This window comes from Marmota monax, unplaced genomic scaffold (assembly GCF_021218885.2).
Source record: "Marmota monax isolate L192 unplaced genomic scaffold, Marmota_monax_Labrador192_F-V1.1 WCK01_AAM20220418_F8-fsc00148, whole genome shotgun sequence".
Classification (NCBI taxonomy): domain Eukaryota; kingdom Metazoa; phylum Chordata; class Mammalia; order Rodentia; family Sciuridae; genus Marmota; species Marmota monax.
Window position 1 is genome coordinate 2014185 of NW_026693034.1, and position 22795 is coordinate 2036979.

Below are 22795 nucleotides of genomic sequence, written 5' to 3' on the forward strand. Positions count from 1 at the left end.
TCTAAGGGAAACATTTTCAAATACCACAAGGCTCAGGTGAATATCAAGGATTTGGCTCTTCAGTTCCTTAGCATTCTGATTTAATCGATTATAAGTCATTTGGAAAAGGCAAGCAAATCACTGAGTTCATCCCTGTAGTTGTTCTGTTCTTGACATCTCTTAGTAGTATTGAAAATGCTGTAAAAGCGAAATTCCACAACCATCCTTCATCAGGAAGAAAGTGCACCTGAAAGTGGACACTGAATTCTGGAGTATAGAGATTCTCCTTCTCTCTCTCTCTCTCTCTCTCTCTCTCTCTCTCTTGTTTCCTTCAAGTACTGCAGCCTCTTGCTCCAAATACACACTGATATTTTATTTTTAATAATTTATTTTTTAGTTAGTTACAATACCTTTATTTTTTTAGGTAGTTACAATACCTTTATTTATTTTAATGTGGTGCTGAAGATCGAACACAGTGTCTCACACGTGCTAGGCAAGTGTTCTACCACTGAGCTACAACCTCAGCCCCACAACTGATATTTTATAAAGTATCAGTGGAGGAGGCATGGTTAGGCTTTCTGTCAGCAGATATAGAAGTGGGGTGGGGCAGGGTGGGGCAGGGTGCTGAGATTTGTAGGAAAGAGTCCGTTATGGCTGACATAAGAAAAGAGGAAAGGAAACTTGGGCTTTCAACATCAGGCTAAGGACTTCAGGCTTTCTATAGGAAGAGGAAGGGTCTGTGATGGGGATACACAGTCTCTGATCTGTGTCTTACCTGGCTACAAAATGAAGGTAGAATGGGACTGTTGGAATGCGCTTGGTGAGAGAGTAAAGGACCACTCGAAGAGGGGAGGATCAACTTGACGTGACTTGGTTTAAGGGGTTAGATCATGTTGGGGGAGAAGAGAGGCAGAGGAGGTGGAAAATTCAGGCCATTGCACGACAACGTCATGTCCTCAAAGCAGGCAGGAGATGGAACAGTCATGGTGTAGGGGAGATGCAACGATGAACTAGTTCTGTTCGACCTCGCGGTCAGACGTCCAATAAGTGACACAAGTACGAATCTAGCACTGGGGTGCAAGAGCCAGGCCACTGACCCCCAAAGACAGGCAGAACGCTAGGATTCGAGGTGAAATTTTGACAAGGTGGCAGGGATTTGTTATTTTCCAAAGCCAGAATTAAGATTCTCCTTTTGGGGCTGGGTGTGTAACTCGGTGGTAGAGCGCTAGCCTAGCATGCGTGAGGTCGTGGGTTCCATCCTCAGCACCCGGAAAAAAAAATCAGCCTTCCTTATGTAAAAGAGTGTGCAGCCTGTTGAAGAGCAGCGCCCCGCCCCGGTGGGGTTCCACTGACCGAAGGGCCGAGGGTCACGCTCCGCACTCGGGCAGGGCGAGGCGCACAGGGAAGAGCTTTCCTCTGAGCCCCATCGATCTTCGGGGGCCAGAGCTCTGGCATCCCGTAGCGGGACAGCTCAAGAGCCCGACGTCCGCCGCGCGGCTCTGCTTGGGGCGAACGGGGCGGAAAGAGCCCCGCCCCGCCCTGCTGCCCGCTCGGCCAATCAGCGTAGCCACTCCGTCGGTCGGCCGGCGCTCTGCTGACGTGCGAGGCCGGCCTGCGCCCGCCGCCCTTTGGCGACAGCCCCTCCCGTGCTCGCCGGGCCCGTTAGCTGAGCGCCGCGCCTCTTGAGCGACGGCCCCTGGGCGGCGGCGCGTGCGGGCGCGGCCCTGGCGCGCCCCCTGGCGGCCCGGCGGGGAGCTGCGGGCGCGGCGCTGACCCGGAGGCGGCGGCGGCGGTGCCCGGATGGAGGCACGTCATTGTCCCCCGCCGGGCGGCTGGGCTGTGTGCGGCGGCGGCGGCGGCGGCGGCGGCCGAGGGGGATGGAGCGAGCGCCGAGTCGGGTCAGGTAAGCTCCCGCCTCCTTCCGCCCGCCGCAGGCTGGCGTGGGGCCCGCCGAGCTCCCCGCTCGCCTCGGCCTCTGCTGGCCGAGCCGCCCCTCAGCCGGCGCGGCCCGCCGGGGGCTGGTGCGGCCCCTCGCCCGCCGCTCCCTCCGCAGCCGCGGGCCGCCTGGGACCCCGCCGAGCCGGGGGCAGCGCCGCCACCGCCCGGCCGGCCAGGCCGCCGAGGAGGGGGCGGCGGCCGTGGCGGGCGGGCGCCGGGCGGGCCGGGCTGCTCGGGGAGGCCGGACCCCCCTGGTTGCCATGGACACTGCGCGCCCACCCCCGCTGGCCCCAGCCCGCCCCCTCGGCCCGGGGGTCCGGCGGGCCAGCGGGCGGCTCCGGGGCGGCCGGGCCAGCGCTGGGCTGCCGGGGTGGGCGTGTGCCGGCCGCCACCGCGGAGCCGGCGTCCCCCGCCAGCCCGCCGCCCCCCGCGTGGCTGCCACCTCTGGGCCCCGGCGCCCCTCGGAGCTCTGAGCTGGCCTCCCCGCCCCCATCGCATCCCTAACAGAGACAAACTTTCCCACCCGGAGCGCCCGCTCCCGGGTCCCCCGCTCGGGGCAGTCTGCCTGGCCTCTGCCGAGCGTCCGAGTGCCCACGCCGGCCGCCTGAGCGGTGCGGGCACCGGAGGGGAGGCGGGCGGGCGGGCAGCTGGCCGCGGGAGAGGAGGAGCCGGGTGGCGCGTCCCCCAAAGCGTGTGTGCCTCCCTCTGGGTCTTTATCTCTGGGGCAGGAAGAGCCAACTTACCTGGAGAAGGCGGGGATGAGAGGGGGTCCGTTTCTGATGTTTGAAAGGAAAATTTGACCGAACAGAAGTTTTACAATCTAGGACTTTAACCTTTCCATAATGAATACCGTTGAGATTACTTTCATTGAATAGCTCTTTTATATTCGCGAAGGCCTTAGGGCTTACTTGTTTATGGGAAAACAAGTTGGTTATTTCAAGTAAATACACTCAAGTAACAGTAAAAGTGGTTGGAAAACTATTTAGTTAACGCCTCCTTTTCAAAGTAACAACCATTTTACAGGTTCCGATACATGTCCTTGGAGCCTAAATTTTTTTCGAAGATTTGTATTTTTTAAACACAATTTTCTTTTTATTGTGTTACTCATTCAAAGTGCATAGGGTCTATGAATAATCAGTTTCACTTGTTTGTTTTTTACTTAGGGTCAGTTTCACTTTCTTTTCTATATCATTGAATCAAGGCGACAGTAAGTATTTGGTTTGTAAAGGTTTAAGGTTAATCGTTTTGTTCACTTAAATATAATTAAAATCAAAAGTTTTGTTTTTGAAGCTTCTCTCTGTGTGTGTGTGTATGTGTGTGTGTGTCACTTAAAACGGAAATGGTAGAAGAACCTGGATTACATTGTTTTTGAAATAGAGTGTAACAGTTTGTTTTTAAATGTGTCCATGTTATTACTTCAATGTATGTGGAATGCCGCATAATTTAAATACTGATATTCTTTTAAAATAATTTTAAAAAACGTAACATCTAGCATTTGGTCACTACGAGGGAGACATACCATGTAAAGGACTTGGGAATTCTAAGGCTTTTGAGTAAAGGATGGTACTTAAAGCAGAGGAAATATTTGTGAAGTTGTCTCATTCTTTCATATGCAATCCAACTTTGTTTCATATTCCTGTTTTGTTTTGTTTTGTTTGTTTGTTTAAAACATGCTCTTATAACTTTGTATATCATTAGAAGGTGTTAAACTTTTCATTGAAGTTGTTACTTCAAAGTGTTGGTATTTGTAACAGTAATATTTAGAGGCTTTACTGGGCATAAAGAACATGAATCCTAAGTCTTAACATTGCTTGGTTTGGAGAAAGGTTGTCTCTGTAGCAGATGGAGTTTAGTTTGATACCTGATGGTTTTAGGGTAAGATTTCATTGGCTGACTATATAAATAAAGAGTGGATGGGTTCGGTTTGTTTTTACAAAATTAAAATGAAAATATTGTTATTAATGATTTGTGTTTTCCTTAAAATTTTTCCCAAGAGTGTTTTTTTCTTTTTCTTTTTCCTTTTATTGGAACAAATAAAATGATTTTATTTGGTCAATTTGTTAATCATTGGAGGGGATATTTATCCCAGGAGAATCAAGGTTTTTGCTGCTATTTGATATTGTTGTAAAAAAGGCTGAGTTAACCTTTTCTTATTACTTGATTTTGGCTTTCTTCCTTCCTCACCCACTTCCTTCTCCTCTTTTTATTTTCCTATTCCTGTCTCCACAGCTTTTTATAATTTCTTTTGCTTTTTTGATGTGGAAAGTGTAAACTTTATTTAAATGATCGGCTCAAGCTTTCTTCTGAAAGACCCTTTCTGAATGAAGATCTCGTGTCCTTGGTTGTTTAAAATTTATATATATATATATATATTTTAGCTTATTAAGATCTGATTAACAGTTTTTCTTTGGCTACATAAGCATCCCAAAACTTTTAAGGTTGTATCTCTTGGGAATGATAATCTTGCCTTAATTAAAAATTACAAACAACAAAATAAACATTTTTATTTTTTGGTACTGGAGATTGAGCCCTGGGGTGCTGTGCCACAGAGCAACATCTGCAGCCCCCCCCCCCTTTTTTTTTTTTCAGGGGTGCTTTACCACTGAGCTATGTCCCTAGCCCTATTTATTTACTTAGAGACAGGGTCTTGCTAAGTTGCTTAGGGCCTTGCTAAGTTGCTGAGGCTGGCTTTGAACTTGTGATGCTCCTGCCTCAGCCTCTCCAATTGCTGGGATTACAGGCATGTGCTACTCCTGGTCCTCAGTGCTTTTTATATTTTATTTTGAAACAAAGTCTTGGTAAGTTGTTGAAGACCTCACTTAAGTAGCTGAGGCTGGCCTCAAACTGTTCTCTTCTAATCACTGGGTTTATAGGTGTGTGTCACCATGCTCCACCAAAATTGAGCTTTTTGGGGGGGGGAGGGGGTACTGGGCATTGAACTAAGAGGGTAGTGTAGGACACTGAACCACATCCCCATTACTATTTTGTATTTTATTTAGAGACAAGGTCTCACTGAGTTGCATAGTGCCTTGGTTTTGCTGAGGCTGGCTTTGAACTCTCAATCCTCCTGCCTCAGCCTCCCCAAGCTTGCTGGGATTTACAGGCGTGTGCCACTGCGCACCTGGTGAGCCTTTTTCTTTTATGTGCCTTTATTTTTTCATGTGGTACTGAGGATTGAATCCATTGCCTCACAGGTGCTGGGTAAGCACTCTACCACTGAGCTACAACTCCAGTCCTAAAATTGAGCCTTTTTATAAACAACCTTATCATGAACAGCAAGTGCCTGGTAATATTTGAAGTGGCAAGTATATACATGGATATTTCATAATGCTTTGTACTTTACTGAATGTTTTTTTTTTTTGAGAGAGAGAATTTGTTTTTAATATTTATTTTTCAGTTTTTCGGTGGACACAACATCTTTATTTTATGTGGTGCTGAGGATCGAACCCAGCGCCCCACGCATGCCAGGCCGAGCGCATTCCTGCTTGAGTTACATCCCCAGCCCCTTTACTGAATATTTTTAAAAACAAAAATTTAAGGCAGTTCCTACTTTGGAATTGTTAAAGTATTAAATGAGATGTTGTATATAAATCATACAAGACAAACTGAGTGCTAAAAACAAATGCAAGTTTTATTCATTTGTTGAAGAAGTGAAGTGTATGGAAGCTTTCTCCACACCAGTCAGGGGATATAATTAAGAACATAACAGAGAGCAATAAGTAAAATGGATGTAAAGTAAATGCTGAAGTGCTACCATAGAAATTAGCATGGGGTGCTGGGGGACGTTTTAGAAGTGGTTTCTAACCCAGTCTTTGGCAAAAAGGAGTGGTCAAGGAAGTGTTGGCAGAAGAAATGAATTCTAATCTGAGAAGTTCACTGGCTGAAGGTGGTAGGATGGAAAAGAGTAGATGAAAGAAAAGAGCATGTACAGAGTCTGGAGCAGGTAGTATGATGGGAATGTGACATGGGAGTGCTTGAGGTGTTACTAGGTCAGAGAGTGCCAAGTCCAGGTATTAGGACAAGGTGCTGTGAAAGGGCAGTTGCAGCACTCCTGAAAGGTTTTTCTTTCTTTTTTTTTTTTTTTTTTTTCTTTTTTTGGTACCAGAGATTGAACCCAGAGGTGCTTACCCACTGAGCAACATCCCCGGCCCTTTTTTAATTTTTGAGACAGGGTTTTGCTAAGTTACATAGGGTTGCTGAGGCTGGCTTTGAACTTATGATCCTCCTGCCTCAGCCCCCTGAGTTGCTGGGATTACAGGTGTGCGCCATCATGCCTGGCTTGAGATAGGGTCTTGCCAAATTGCTTAGACCCTTGCTGAGTTGCTGAAGCTGGCCTCAAACTTGGAATCCTCCTGCCCAGCCCCTGAGCTGATGGGATTATAGGCATGTGCCACCATGCCTGGCCCTGAAAGGTTTTCTGCACGGGGGTAACATATCTAGATTTAGCTGCCTGAGCAATTTTGGGAACGTTCCTAAAAGTGCTATGTTCCTAGGTGGTTTAGCCAGAAGGAAGCCCAGCTGCATTTATTGGACCTGGCTCCTAGTCCCAGTTGCTGACTAGTTTGTTATAATTGCTTCATTTTATAGTCTCCGGAATCTCTGGTCTTTTGTAGGTTCATTATGAAAAGTAAGCAAGTTAATATATGTTCAGCATACAGTGCAATGCCTAGCATATAGAAAATGCTCAGTTAGTAGATTTTAACAATAGGATTCAGAGAGAAAAATTATAATTACTTTTGTATCACATATTTATGTTCAGGTTTGATATTAGTAAAGTCTTAACAGGTTTCATTTAAAAAGTCATAATGAACCACTACAGAAAAGCAGTTTTGTTTCAAAGTATATATGTGTGTGTATATATATGTATATACATATATATACACATACACACACAAAAAGCATATATGTGTGTATATATATATATACTTTAAAAATTTTTTAATATATATATATATATATTTTTTTTTTTTTAAAGCAGTGTATTTTAATAATGTCATTTTGGATTTTAAGCTAAAAATTAAAGTTAGATTTACTCTTCATGTAGGCAATACTTGTCCCTGAGAAATTATTTGAATTGAAAACTTAGTCAAATGTATTAGTGTTGTATATAATATTTCTAGTTTTAAGCAATAGTGAGGAAAAAAGCATGAAGTTAGTAAAAATATAGAAATGAAATTGAGGTACCTGATTATAAGCTGAAATATAATGTTATGGGGCATAGAATAGGAAGTTCTAATTAAATGCATTCTTGAAGATTTTAAAGTAAAAATTGTTGAAATATTTGTATTAGCATGATTCTAAATGTCCCAAGGAAATTATTACAAACGTGGTATAAAATTCTGTTCTTTTTATATTTGGGTGATTTGTTTGAAGATAATATAAAATGGCTAGAAAACTTTTCCAAGATACATTGTTAGGATAAATGGATTACTTTTCTCGAACCTTATAAAAGAGATGTATGCTTTTCGTCTTTTGCAGAGTTGAACAATGACCATAGTTGACAAAGCTGAATCTTCAGACCCATCAACCTATCAGAATCAGCCTGGCAGTTCTGAGGCAGTCTCACCTGGAGACATGGATGCAGGTTCTGCCAGCTGGGGTGCTGTGTCTTCATTAAATGATGTTTCAAATCACACACTTTCTTTAGGACCAGTACCTGGTGCTGTAGTTTATTCAAATTCTTCTGTACCTGATAAATCAAAGCCATCACCACAAAAGGATCAAGGTACTATTTTTTTAAAAAAATGGGTTGGGGGTGCTGGGGTTGTGGCTCAGTGGTAGAGCACTTGCCTAGCATGCGGGAGGCACTGGGTTCCATCCCCTGCACCACATAAAGATAAACAAAGGTATTGTGTCCATCTACAGCTAAAATAAATAAATAAATAAATATATATATATATTTATTTATTTTATTTTATTTTTTTTAATGGGTTGGTAGTTTCAGAGAGGGGCTTATTTTGCAAGAAATGGCCAGCATTCTTTGATGTATTTCATTTTCTTCTGGTGAATGATTATTTATTATTAACCCATGTATCACAACAGGGTGGATTACTTTTTAGTTAATATGAGTAGTTTCTTTTATTACTATTTTTTTGAAGGATAAACTTTATTTTGGAGAAAATCAATACGGGCAAGCATTACATTACATTACATCTGTCTTTTAATTTTTTTTTTTTTTTTTTGTGGTGCTGGGGATTGAACCCAGAATTTCACCCATGCTAGGCAAGCACTCTTAACACTGAGTACATCCAGGGTCCTTTTTTTTTTTTTAATTTTTATTTTGAGACAGGGTTTCACTAAGTTGTCCAGGCTGGCCTCCAGTTTGTGTTTCTCCTGCCTCAGCGTCCCAAGTAGCTGGGATTACAGGCATGCATTACCATGCATGGTTAAGGATGATTTTAAAAATGCTTGCCTTTAGATAAATGGACTCTAAATTGCTTTTCTTTTCTTTTTTTTTTTCCAGTCAGTTAAAAATCATCTGTAGCACTGGGCACAATGATGCATACCAGTAATTCCAGCAACTCAGGAGGCTGAGATAGGAGGATTACAAGTTCGAGGCCAGACTGGGCAATTTAGTGAGAGCTTGTATCAAAAAGAGCTGGGCATGTAGCTCAATGGTACAGTACCCCTGGGTTTGATCCCCAGTACCACATAAAAAAACAAAACACCAACAATGATGACAAAAGACCCAAAAACCATCAGTAATAAAATTCTTTGAAAAAGAGCAGATAATAGAAATATTACTTTTGTTAAAACAACGTAAATATGGTTACATTTGTTAAAATGTATTCAGATAAATGAAACATTGACATTTTTATTGGTACTTGTAAGACTTTTGGATTTGAAAACTTGGAGATCTGAAATTCAAAGAAACTTAATAGAATTAGTTCCTACTCATAATGTTGTTTGGTAGAATAATTTAACCTTTTTTTTTTTTTTTTCTTTTTTTTGATTCTGGGGCTCCAACCCAGGACCTTAAGCATAAGAGACAAGGGCTTTACCACTGAGCTACATGCAAAGCCCCTTAAATTGTTTTGATGAGTCCTCTTAGTAAGTTCGATATTGTGGTGTAGGAGTGAGCAGTATGGTTTGATAAAAGTTTTTGTATCACTAAACACAACTTAATTCAATATTACACAGAGGTTTAAGGTCTTTCAGCTCCTTCTCCAACAATACTTTCCTATAGTACGTCTTTTTGCAAGGCTCCAGCCTCCTGTCATGCTGCTAGGATTTCTCTTTCTCTTCATAAGCACTTAGCTCACTGCCCCTTTTGCAGGAGGGGGCGGTGCTATTTTCTCATTCTCTCTGGATTAATTTCTCTTTTTCTAATTTTGATTTCCATATCCTATCAAACCAAAGTCTGCCTTTATAGGGTATCTCAGCCTTTGATAGCAGTGAGGCACTAGCCATCCTCTGAAAAATTAATTTGCTAATTGATTATTTTGAACTTTTCTAAATAAATGGTTTCTTGCACTTGTTCTATTAGCATAGTTACTTACTAGTAGTCTGTTTATAAGTCTTAATAATGGACACAAACCTTTGACGGACATGTTTAGTATACTTACAAGTACATGTAGTGGTGCCCAGAGCCTGACTTTAAAACTTGTTTTCTTAGTGGTAAAATGGGGACATTAGTACCAGCATTAGAATTGTGAGACTATGACCTGGTGAGGGCTCAATAAGTGATGTGATGGTAAGGATGGACGTGGTGCTGCATGTAAGCATATGTGGCCAATGTCATAGGGAATTGACTTATATTTTCTGTTGATTGTGTTTATTTAAAAAAACTTGGATTTTTATGAAAAATTTTAAGTAGATTTAAGAGTAATTATAATGAACTCTCATGTAGCTATTAGCCACCTTTGACATGTATCAACTCATGGTCAATTATACCTCTACCTACTATCCCTTCTCCAATATTTTAAAGTAAGTCCAATACTTAATATTTACCTGTAAATATTTAGTGTGTATAGCAAAAGGATTATTTTCTAAAAATTAAAAACATCTTTATATTAAAAATCCAATCAATATTCAAATTTCCCTGGTTATCTTTTTTTTTTCCTATAGTTGGTGTTGAAAACAACATTCAAACAAAATCTACACTTTGCATTTGCTTGATATGTTTAAACTTCCTTTTATCATTTGCAATTTGTGTATTAAAGAAATCAAATCTGAAAATTCAGAGTTTCTCTCGTTCTGGGTTCTTTCTTTTAAAATGTCCAGTTCAGGGCTGGGGATGTGGCTCAAGCGGTAGCGCACTCGCCTGGCATGTGTGCGGCCCGGGTTCGATCCTCAACACCACATACAAACAAAGATGTTATGTCTGCCAAAAACTAAAAAATAAATATATCAAAAAAAAAAAATTAAAAAAAAAAATGTCCAGTTCAGCGCTGTATTTATGGCAAGCTGGTAATGTGATTTAGAATCATGGTCAGATTCAGGTTTGATCAAGTATTGCTATGTATTTAGCTTCAGAACCATGCAAAGCTTTGTTTTAAAATATTTGCTGTTTATTGTTCCAGCCCTAGGTGATGGCATTGCTCCTCCACAAAAAGTTCTTTTTCCATCTGAGAAGATTTGTCTTAAGTGGCAACAAACTCACAGAGTTGGCGCTGGGCTCCAGAATTTGGGCAATACCTGTTTTGCCAATGCTGCTTTGCAGTGTTTAACTTACACACCACCTCTCGCCAATTACATGTTGTCACATGAACACTCCAAGACATGTAAGTGTTCTGTTCTGTGGTATGTTTGTAGTATCACGGATACTAACATTTTATTTACTTTTTTCTTTGAAATAAAAGTGAAAAATTAGAATTAAGTCAAGAGTTATATGATCATTAGAAGTTGGTTTATTCTTTTACAGACCAAGGAGGACTCTAAGGATTTGTATTCAAATTGATAAGAAAAATTTTGCACCTAATTTGACCCGTGAGGATATTTTAAAAGAAACATTTTGTCAGCATTTGGCATTTCTAATCCTCCTGTTAGTTTTCTACACTTGTTAAAAAAATATTAATGTCTGATGCTAACAGCTTGAGACAAGCAAGGTTAAGAAATCCTTTCTCTCCTAGCATTCATCTTCTTATAGAAGGCTTGATTCATTGTCAGGCTTGTAAGCCCTAGAGGAGAGGAACCTTTATCACTGCCCAGACCTCCTAGAATCCATATAAGACTTTGCCTTATCATTTGAGAGCTCTTTCTTCAATCCAGAAGGCAGAAAATAAATTAAAACATATTAAGATTTTTTTTAACTAGGTGGAAGCCCCCTCAGTGCCGACCAGTGACATTCAGAATTTAGAACATCCATTTTTGAGGTTTTGATAGCTACATATAATGTGAATTATCCATCATCAGCCTTTATAAATGAAGTTTCCCTGTTCTTTAACCTAAATTAATGCTCCAATTTGTGTGCATGCTCTGATGCTGTTCATCAATGATCAGGATTAAAGAACAAAGCAAAACTCTTTGGTTTTCTTTTTGAATATTTCTTCATTTAATAGAGAATTTAAAGTGGTTCTTTTAAAAACTGTTTTTTCCTCCAAAGAGCGAAGTAATGCTTGTAAAGAATTTGGAAAGCACAGAAAAATTTAAGTAAACAAAAGCAAAATCACCTAGAATCTCACTACCTAGAAGTTTTTGTTATGCCAAACAGTTTGTAATTACAGAATGAACATTGCTTGCCCTCATTTTCTCCCTAAGTCCATAATTCATTCCCCACAGACAGCTTTCCTGTCACTTTTGTGCTTAATGAAAGTAGGGTGTGGATAAAAACCCAGCACTGGCATCTGGACAGCAAGAAAGGAGACCAAGACAAAATTCAGAAGCTCCCAGTGTTCAGAATTAGGTGCCTATCTTTTATGCTTTTGGTAATTTATTTCCCTCTTTCTTTCCCTCTCTCTTTATTCCCCCTATTTTCCCAACTTTATTGAGGTATAACTGATATATAATAAATTGCACATATTTGAAAAAATAATTTGCTGCATTTTGACATTTGTATATACCTGTCACAGTTAAGAGAAGTCATGGTCATATCACCCCTAAAAGTTCCCTAATGCCCCTTTGAAATGACCCCTTCCATAACTTCCCCACCCCCATTTCATCTACTTCAGACAATCACTGATTTCCAATTTGTGTCACTATAAAATAATTTATATTATCTAGAATGTTGCAGATGTAGAATTATACAGTACATATTTCTATATTATCTTGCCTTACTTGGCAAGTTAATTATTTCAACATTATTCCATCTATTGCATGTTTCAATAGTTCATTTTTATTGCTGAGTAGTATTCCATTGTATGAATGTCCCATAGCTTGTTTCTCCATTTACTTATTGATAGATATTTAGATTATTTTCTATTTTGGGCCATGAAAAATTAAGCTGCTATGAACATTTTAAAATCTTTGTAAGGATGTGTTTTCATTTCCCTTGGGTAAATAAGAGTAAGATGGTTTAGTCCCATAATAGGCATGTGTTTTATATTTTTAAAAATACTTCTAATGCTGGGTGTGGTGTGCATGCCTGTAATCCCAGCAACTCAGGAGGCTGAGACAAGAGAACTGCAAGTTCAAGGTTAGCCTCAGTAACTTAGTGAGTCCTTAAGTAATTTAGTGAGACCCTGTCTCAAAATAAAAAATAAAAAGGTTGGGAATGTGGCTCATTGATTGAGCAACCCTGGGTTCAATCCTCATATATGTGTGTGTGTGTGTATATAAATACATAATTACATAAATAAAATACTTCTAAACTATTTCCCAAAGGGATTGTAATGTCTACTTTTGTCACCAGCCAACAAAAGTTTTGCTTCAAATCTATCCCAACACTTGGTGTGGTCAATCTTTAATTTTAGCCATTTTCATAGGTGTGTAAAATAGTAGTATTTTTTTTGCTCTTCTTTTTTAATATGCTTGACAAATAAGAGTGTATTTTGATATTATACAAATGTGGAGTATAACTTATTTTAATTAGGATCCCATTCTTGTGGTTGAACATGATATGGAGTTATACTGGGCCATGTATTCATATGTAAACATAGGAATAGTAGTACTTTATTGTGGTTTTAATTTGTACTTTCCTAATAAATATGATGTTGAACATATTTTTAGAGATTATTTGCATTCTGTATATTTGCTTTACTGAAATGCCATTTTAAATCTTTTTATCTATTTAAAAAGTGGATAGTTTTCTTATTGTTGAATTTTGGGAGTTCTTTATGTATTCTGGATATAACTTCTTTAACAGACTTATGATTTGCAAATATTTTCTCCCAGGCTTATCTTTTCATTCTCTTCAGTGTTTATTGAAGAGCACATTTTTTGTTTGAGAATTTTCAATTCATCACTTTTTTTTCTTTTTATGAATTGCGTTTTTTTTTAGGTGTTGCATTAAGAAATCTTAACTCCAAAAGTCATCACAGTGATTTTTACAACATTTTCTTCCAGAAGTTTTTTTTTTACATCTTTATTTATTTTTTATTTTTATTTTTTATTATTTTTATTTTTTTAATTAGCTACACATGACATTACAATGATCTTGGCAATTCATACATTTGAGTCATTGGGGTATAATTTCTCACTTTTCTAATTGTACAGATTGCAGAATCACACTGGTCATAGAGTCACCTATATACATACAGCAATCATAATGTCTATTCTATTCTGCTGCCTTTTATTTTTATGTGGTGCTGAGGATCGAACCCAGTGCCTTGCGCATGCTAGGCGAGCGCGTTACCGCTTGAGCCACATCCCCAGCCCCTTCCAGAAGTTTTAATAGTTTTAACTTTATTTGGGTCAGTGGTCCGTTTTTATTTATTTTTTTGTTTGTGATGTGAAGAATGGATAAGTTTTGCTCATTTGTTTGTTTATGGTATTGGAATTGAGTCCAGGGCCTCACATGTGGTAGGCTAGGCTCTGCCACTACCTAAGATGCATCAACATCCCATATTTTTTCCTATGAATATCCACTTATTCTAGTACCATTCACTGAAAAGATAATCCTTTCTTTACCAAATTATCTTGGCATCTTTGTCAAAATTCAATAAATTATACACATTCGGATCTATTTCTGGAGTCCATTCTGTAACACTGATTCTTTACCATGACACAGTGTCTTTTTTTTTTTGAGGAGGGTACCAAGGATTGATCTCAGGGGCACTTGACCAATTGAGTCACATCCCCAGCCCTATTTTGTATTTTATTTAGACTCAGGGTCTCACTGAGTTGCTTAGCACCTTGCTTTTGCTTATGCTAGCATTGAACTTGAGATCCTCCTGTCTCAGCAACCCCTCATCCCAACCCCATCCTCACCCCTGCCCCAGCCTCTGGGATTACAGGCATGTGCCACTGTTCCTGGCCACAATGTCTTGATTGCTGTATGTCTAAAAGCTTTGAAATCAGGTAAGTCCCCTGACTTTTCAAAGTTGTTTTGACCATTCTTGGTCATTTGCATTTCCCAAATGGATTTTGGCTTTTATGTATATCTTAATGTATTTTAATTTTATTTGATACATAATACTTGTGTTTATTTATGGTACAGTGTGACATTTTAATTCATGTATACAGTATGTAATAATCAGTTGCGGGTAATGGATGTATCTGTCACTTCAGGTCTATTTTGTTTGTGTTGGGAACATTCAAAATCCTTTTTATTGGCCATTTTAAAATAATTAATTGTTGCCAACTATATTGTATTATAGAACATTAGAAATTATTGTTAACCAACTGAACTCCAGTACTCCATAGCCATTCTTTGTCCCTTTTTCCTCCTTCCTCCACACCTTTTCCAGGCTCTGGTAATTGCTATTCTATTCTCTCCTTATTTGTGATCAGTTTTTTAGCTTCCACATGTGAGTGAGAAAGCACAGTATGTTTTTATACCCTTATTTCAACCTAATATTAAGTCTTCTAGTTCACCCATGTTGCTGCAAATGACAGAATTTTATTCTTTTTTATGTTGAATAATTATTCCATTGTGTGTGTATATATGTTTTCTTTATTTATTTGTGTGTTCATCAACACCTAGGTTGGCTGTTATGAACATTGCTGCAGTAAATATGCTATTGCAGATGTCTCTTTGACGTACTGATTTCAGTTCCTTTGGGTGTGCCCTAGTAATGGGAATGCTGGACTAAATGGAATCAGTTTTTCAATTTCTTTAAAAAAGCTTTCTGGCCAGGTACAGTGGCACAGCCTGTAATCCCAGTGATTTGGGAGTCTGAGGCAGGAGGATCAAAAGTTTTTAGGCTAGCCTCAGCAATTTAACAAGATTCTCAGCAACTTAGAGCTTATTTCAAAATAAATAATAATAATAATAATAAAGGATTCATGTATACCTTAAAAGAATAAAAATTTAAAAAGTAAAAAAATGGGGCTGGGATTGTGGCTCAGTGGTAGAGCGCTCATGGCCCTGGGTTCGATCCTCAGCACCACATAAAAATAAATAAATAAAATAAAGATATTGTGTCCAACTACTTCTAAAAAATAAATGTTTTTTTAAAAAAAGTATATTTTAAAAATTAAAATGTGTCCCTGGGTTCCATCCCCAGTGCCCCCCCCCCCCAAAAAAAAAAACAACTTCCTGGGATTTTGATTGGAATTGTACTGAATTTATAAATCAGATGTGAAATCACATCTAACTTTTTATATTCTGACCAAAAAACCCAGGTATACCTCTTTATTTAGGTCATTTTAATTTCTTAGTAGTATAGTTTTCAGTGTGCAAAAACAATGTACATCAGATGTACATATTTCTGATAATTATAAATGGCATTTTTTAAAAATTCAATTTTTGATCAATTATTGTTAGAACATAGAAATATAATTTGGGTTTTTTTTGGGGTGGTGGTGGTTATGGTTTGAACCCAGGGGTGCTTTAAGCACTGAGCCATATCCCCAGCCCTTTTTTATTTTGAGACAGGATCTTGCTAAGTTGATCAGGGCCTCACTAAATTGTTGGCTTTGAACTTGGGATTGTCTTGCCTCAGCCTCTCCCAAGCTGCTGGGATTACAGGTGTGTGCCGCTGTGCCTGGCTGTAGTTGATTTTTAGATATTGATATTATATTCTGGAACCATGCTTAACTCATTAATTCGGGTAGTTTTTTGTTGTTATTGTTTATTTTCTGAGAGGGTCTTTCTATAGAATCATCCAGGCTGGTCTCTAGTTTTTTTTTTTTTTTTTTTTTTTAAGATTCCTTGAGATTTTACAGAGAAAGTCATGTAATCTATAAATAAAGATAATTATATTCTTCATTTACAGTCTGGGTATGCTCTTCATTTCTTGCCCTTTTACAAACCGGCTAAGACATCTATTACTATTACAATGTTGAATATATGTGATGAGGTGATCATCCATATCTCTTTCTCACCCTTAGAGGAAAAGCATTCAGTCTTTCACTGTTGAGTTTGATATTAGCTGTAGATTTTTCATAGATCCCTTTTACTGGATGGAGTATTTGATGCTTTAATATTAAGCATCTCAGGATGCTTTGCATTCTTGAGATATATTATTTCTGTGTTTTATTGGCTTTTATTTGCTAAAAATTATGGAATAATTTTATGTTCATGAATATTATTAGTCTGTAATTTCTTTTATAATGTCTTTGTCTTGTTTTGGGTAATGATGGTATCATGTTTGGAACAGATTTTTTTCACTTCTGTTTCCTGGAGGAGTTTGTATAGAGTCAGTATTATATTTTTTCCTTAAGTATTTGGTAGATTTCATCAGTGAAGTTATCTGGAGTTGCTCATAGGCAGGTTTTAAAATACATGTTTAGTTTTATGTAAGGCTCTTCAGGTTATCCTTGTTTTTTTTTTTTGTTGTTGTTGTTTTTTTTAATTTTCAACAAGCTTTGTTAGTTTATGTCTTTAAGGAAATTTGTCTTCTAGGGAGCAGTGGCACATGCCTGTAATCCTGGCTACTGGGAGGCTGAGGCAGGAGGATCACAGGTTCAAGGCCAGTCTTGGCAATTTAGTGATATCTTGTCTGAAAAATTGAAAAAGCAAAAATAAAAAAAAAATTCAATAATATTGAAAAATAAAAATAAAAAGGACTGGGGTTCCTAGTGTTGCAAAAAGAATTTAAAAAGAAAAACAAATTTGTCTATAAACTTGTTTTTATTTTTCTTATTTTTCTTTTTAACTTTATTAGGGTCTGTAGTGATTTCCTCTTTGTCATTCCCAATGTTCATTTGAGTCTCCTGTTAATCAATCTGACTAGAAACTTTTTTTTTTTAGTTGTTGATAGTTGTTTTTTTATTTATTTATATGTGGTGCTGAGAATCGAACCCAGTGCCTCACACATGCCAGGCAAGTGCACTACTGCTTGAGCCAAAGCCACAACCTCAGCCTCCTGACTAGAGAGTTTTTAAAAATTTATTTATTTATTTATTTTTTAGTTGTTGATGGACCTTTATTTATTTTATATACGGTGCTGAGAATTGAACTCAGTGCCTCACACATGCTAGGCAAGTGCTCTACAGTTGAGCCACAATCCCAGCCCCTGACTAGAGACTTTTTTTAAAAAATATTTTTAGCTGTAGATGGACACAATGTCCTTATTTTATTTATTTATTTTTTATGTGGTGCTGAAAATCGAACCCAGTGCTTCACACATGCTAGGCAAGCGGTCTACCACTGAGTCACAATCCCAGTTTGACTATAGACTTTTTAATCTTACTGATTTTCTCAAAGAACTAGCTCTTGGTTTAATGGTTATTCTGTCTTCTCTTTCACTGATATTTGTTACTGTTATTCTTTCTTCTCTGCCTACTTTGGGTTTAATGTTCTCCATTTTAGTTTTTTTTTTTTTCTCATTTAAGTGACAGAAAAAAAATTCTGTAATTTATGTGTACTGTGTGATGATTTGATACGTGTATACATTGCATAATGTTGAAATCAGGGTAAATATATCTGTCTCTTCAAACACTTTTTATTTCTTTGTGGTGAGAACATTTAAAATTCTCCTGTCTAGCTTTCTTGAAATACACTGTTCTTACTTAAGGTGGGGAACTTAGATGCATTTACGATCATCTTTTCCAGTGTGTTTAATGCTATAAATTTCCCTGTAAGTGCTTTTTGATAAGTGCTGTTTCCCTGTAAGTGCTGTTTTGATATGTTTTAATTTCAGTTAAAAAAACTTTCTAATTGCTCTTGAGATTATTTAGGACTGCATATTTAGTTGCCAAATATTCGGGAATTTACCAGAAATTGTCATGTTATTGATTTCTAATTTTATTCCATTGTGGTTAGAGAATATCTTTTTCAATGTTTGAATTCTTTTAAACTTTGTTTTATGCACCAGAACATGGTCTGTTTTGCTAAATGTTCCATGTATACTTAATCAGGATGTGTATTCTGCTACTATTGGTTGTAATTTCTATAAGGTAATCCTTTGTGTCCTGTTTTTCTATCTACTTGTTATATCAGATTTTGAGAGAAGTGTTGAAATAAGCTATATTTGCAAATTTGTTTCTTTCTGCTCTGTCAGAAAGAATATAGCTTATTTTGTTGTACTCTTTTGAATCTTGTTCATTTATGATTGTTATGCCTTCTCAGTGACCTCATCTATCATTTATGAAGTGACCTCCTTTATCTCAAATAGTATTTTTTACTCTGAAGCATGTTTTGAGATATAGTCACTCCAGTTTTCTTATGATTAGTATTAACATATTCTTTTTATCTTTTCAACTTTAACCTATGTCTGTATTTAAAATGAATTTCTTATAAGCATCCTATTATTTGATCTTGCTTTTTTATCCAATAGTAAGTCTCTGCTTTTTACTTTAGAATTTTTAGTAATTTACATTTAGTGAGATAATTGATAGGATTTAGTTTAAATCTCCCATCTTGCTATTCATTTTCTATTTGTCCCATTTGTTCTTCATTCCCTTTTTAATCTTTTTCTGTAATTTTTTGTTGTTGTTAATTTATACCCCTCTCTCTCTCCCTCTCTCTCTCTCTCTCTCTCTCTCTCTCTCTCTCTCTCTTCTTTCTCTTCTTTCTCTTCTTTCTCTCTCTCTCTCTCTACCAGGGATTGAATTTGAGGTGCTTAACCACTGAGTAGCTATATCCCCAGCACTTTTTAATATTTTATTTTAGAGACAGGGTCTTGCTGAATTGCTGAGGGCCTCAATAATTTGCTGAAGTTGGCTTTGAACTTGTGATTTTCCTGCCTCAGCCTCTCAAGTCACTGGGATTACAGGCATGTGCCACCGAACCTGGCTCTACTCCTTTTTTGAATTATAATTATCTGGTGACATTGCTAAACTCATTTATTCTAGGCATCTTGGGTAGATTCCTTGAAATTTTTTTTAAATTTTCTTTTAGTTATCAGTGGATCTTTTATTTATTTATTTTTATTTATGTGGTGCTGATGATTGAATCCAGGGCCTCACACATGCCAGGCAAGTACTCTACTACTGAGCCACAATTCCAGCTCCTTCTTGGAATTTTTTACATATTTAGTCAAGCCATACAAATACAGACAGTGTTACTTATGTTTTACTAGTCTGTTTGCCTTGCATATTTCCTTTTTTGTCTTATTTCACTGGCCAGAACTTCTAGCACTTTGTTCAATAAGTGTAGTGAAAGCATTAACTCTTTTCTTTTTAAATATTTTTTAGTTGTTGATGGATCTTTATTTATTTATATGTGGTGCTGAGAGGGTTGGGGATATATGGTTCAGTTGGTAGAGTGCTTGCCTCTCATGCACAAGGCCCTAGGTTCAATCCCTAGCACCACAAACCAAAACAAAACATATATGTGGTGCTGAGAAGCAAACCCAGTGCCTCACACATGCTATGCAAGTACTCTTTACTGAGCTACAATCCCAGCCCCCTTGACTTTTTCCTGATGATAGGGAAAAGCATTCAACTTGTTAGCTGTAGATTTTTTTTCTTTTTTTCTTTTTTGGGTACTGGGGATTGAATCCAGGGGCATTCAACACTTAACCATTGAGCCACACCCCAGCCATTTTTGTATTTTAGAGACAGGGTCTCACTGAGTTGCTTAGAGCTTTGCTAAGTTGCTGAGGCTGGCTTTAAATTCATGATCCTTCTTCTTCAGCATCCCAAGCCCTAGGGATTACAGGCATGTGCCACTGCACCCAGCAACTGTAGATTTTTGGTAGATGCTTTTTACCAACTCATGGAAATTTCTTTCCACTCTGTTTTCTGATTCTTATTTTTTATTGTGAGCGAATGTTGATTTTTGTCAAATGATTTCTTTATCAAATTGATAGGATCATCTGATATCTTTAGCCTGTTAATATGGTAATTTATATTGTATAATATTGAGTTATCTTTGCATGCCCTGTAATAAACTCTATTTGGTAATGGTATATAATTCTTCATATATATTGCCCAATTTATTTGCTTATATTTCATTCAGGGCTTTTTCATCTATACTTATGAGAGATATTAGTCTGTAATTTTGTTTTTGTACTGTCTTTGTCTGATTTTGGTGTCATAATTAGATATGTTAACTCATTTTCTGTGTTTTGGAAGAGATTTTATAATTTTTTAATGTTAATTCTTTTTTATTTTTAATTTAATTAAATTAATTTATTTGTTTTGGTACCAGGGATTGAACCCAGGGTACTTAAACACTCAGCCACATCTCTAGCCCTCTTTATTTTTTATTTTGAAACAAGGCCTGACTAAGTTGCTTTTAGGGTCTAAGTTGCTGAGGCTGGCTTTGAACTTGTGATCCTCTTGCCTCAGCTTCCCAAGCTGCTCGGATTATAGGTGTGCACTACCACACCCAACTGTTTATTCTTTTTTAAATGTTTGGAATTTTCTAGTGAAATTATTTGAATCAGGAGATATTCTTTTCTGGGAGTTTTAAAAGTACTAATTCAAATAGGTATAGGACTACTCAAATTATTTTTTCTTGGGTGAATTGTGGCAGCTGCTTTGTTGAGGAATTGGTCCATTTATTCTCAGTTGCCTTTATGTGTGTAAAGTTAATCATAGAATTTCCTTATTACCCTTTTGATATTTACAGGGTCTGTGTTGATATCCCCAGTTTCATTTCTGATGTTGATAAACTTAGTTAAAATTTTCCCTTTCAGCACTGTTTTAATTCTGTCCCTATTTTTAAAAATATGTTGTCTTTTAATTTACATTTAGTTCAATGTATTTTTTATTTCCCTTGAGATTTACTCTTTGATCCACAGATTATTTATATGTGTTAGTTTCCAGGTATTTGGAGATTTTCTATTATCTTTCACTTATCAATGTCTGGTTTTTATTCCGCTGTGGTTGGTGAGCATACTTTAAATTTTTCAAGGTTTGTTTTATGCCTCAGGATATGGTCTGTCTTGTATATGTTCTGTAAGCACCTGAAACAAAATGTGTATTTTGCTCTTGGTGGGTGGAGTTGTTGTTTAAGTGTTGATTAGATCTGGTGACTGATTAAAAATGAGTTCCATATATTTGTTCATTTTTTTGTTGAATTGTTCAATAAGTTGTTGACAAAAAAATATTGAGGTTTCCATCTCTAAATGTGGCTATTTCTTTTCACTCAGTTATATCTGAATTTGATTCATGTATTTTGAAGTTCTGTTTGATACAGGTACACTTATGATTGTTGTGTCTTAATGGGTTGATCCTTTATATTATGTAATGTCCTTCTCTTTGGTAGTGGTCTTTGCTCTCTAGTCTGCTTTATTTGATGTTAACATAGACATTCCTGGGTTTTTGTTTGTTTGTTGTTTGTTTGTTTTTTTGATTGATGTTTCATAGCATGTCTTTTTTTGTCCTTTTTACTTTCAGCCTATCTGAATCATTACATTTGAACTGAGTTTCTTGTATAGTTAGATCATGTTTTTAAATTGATTTTGTCAATCTGTGTCATTCCCCCCCCCCGCCCCCCCCCCCCACCCCCGTATTGGGAATCAAGCTCAGGGCCTTATACATCCAAGGCAAGTGCTCTACCACCAATCTTTTTTTTTTTTTCCCTGAGATGGGATCTTTGCCAACTTGCCTGGGCTAGCCTTGAACTTGCAATTCTCCTGCCTCAGCCTCCTGAGTAGCTGGGATCATAGGGGTGGCCACCATTGTGTGGCAATGTGTGGCTTTCAACAGGTATAGTTAGAATATTTGGACTTGATGATTATTGATGTATCAGGGCTTAAGTCTGACATTTTATATTTGTTTTCCCTTTGTTTTTGTTTAATATCTGTTTTCTTACTCCTATCTCCATCTCGTTTACTTGAATATTTTTTAGAAATATTCAAAATTCCATTTTGATTTATTTATCATGTTTTGAGTATATCTCTTTGTTTAGCTATTTTAGTGGTTGGTTGCTCTAGGTATTATATTATACATAGTCACTCTCCTTATCTTGTTTGTTTGTTTGTTTTACATTTCTAGATTGAACTCAGACCCTTATGTGCTAGACAAATTACTCTCCCAATGAGCTACATCCCCAGCTCTACAATTTTCTTAAATATTTCCTCAACATACCTTTAAAACCATGTGAGGCAATGTTACAATTTTTGTTTGATAGATTCTTGGAGTGGTAAATGCTTTTATTTTACTTTTCTTCAATTGAAACCTGAGTATTTTTACATTTTGTTTTGATGTATGGGGTCTTAACTAACTCTGTTTTAGCTTTCCCTGAGATATCTAGGCAGAGGAAGTGAAGTTATGCCAAGGTAGAAAAACGCCCAGGTTCCCATTCAGCTTCCAACGTGAGGATTAGGGCTTTCAGTTGCTGCTGATGGAAGTTCCAAGTCCCCGCGTGGTCTCCACTGACACTGCAGTGGGAGTAGCTTTTGTTACCACTGGGTGATGGTGAAAGTCCTGACTCTGTGCGGCCAGGTAGAGGAATGCCTTTTCATTAGTTGTTGAGGATGGTCCTCACATGGTCTCCATGGCC

The 22795-nt window shown here is 37.9% G+C and overlaps 1 protein-coding gene across 5 annotated transcripts in view; it reads left to right on the forward strand.

The window, feature by feature from the left end:
* Positions 1–1788: 1788 nt before the first annotated feature.
* Usp42 (ubiquitin specific peptidase 42) overlaps positions 1789–22795 on the forward strand; it is a 47800-nt gene continuing 26793 nt past the window's right edge. Inside the window, exons 1-3 of one of the 5 annotated variants that reach the window (XM_046453647.2) lie at positions 1789–1882; positions 7396–7642; positions 10440–10640. In XM_046453647.2, the coding sequence (XP_046309603.1) occupies positions 7405–7642; positions 10440–10640 (439 nt within the window). In that variant the 5' untranslated portion in view covers positions 1789–1882; positions 7396–7404. Of the gene's footprint in view, positions 1883–2510; positions 3125–6899; positions 7643–8380; positions 8493–10439; positions 10641–22795 lie in introns of those variants that run through there. The other 4 variants (XM_046453649.2, XM_058582445.1, XM_046453648.2 and 1 more) reach the window with 4 other exon arrangements.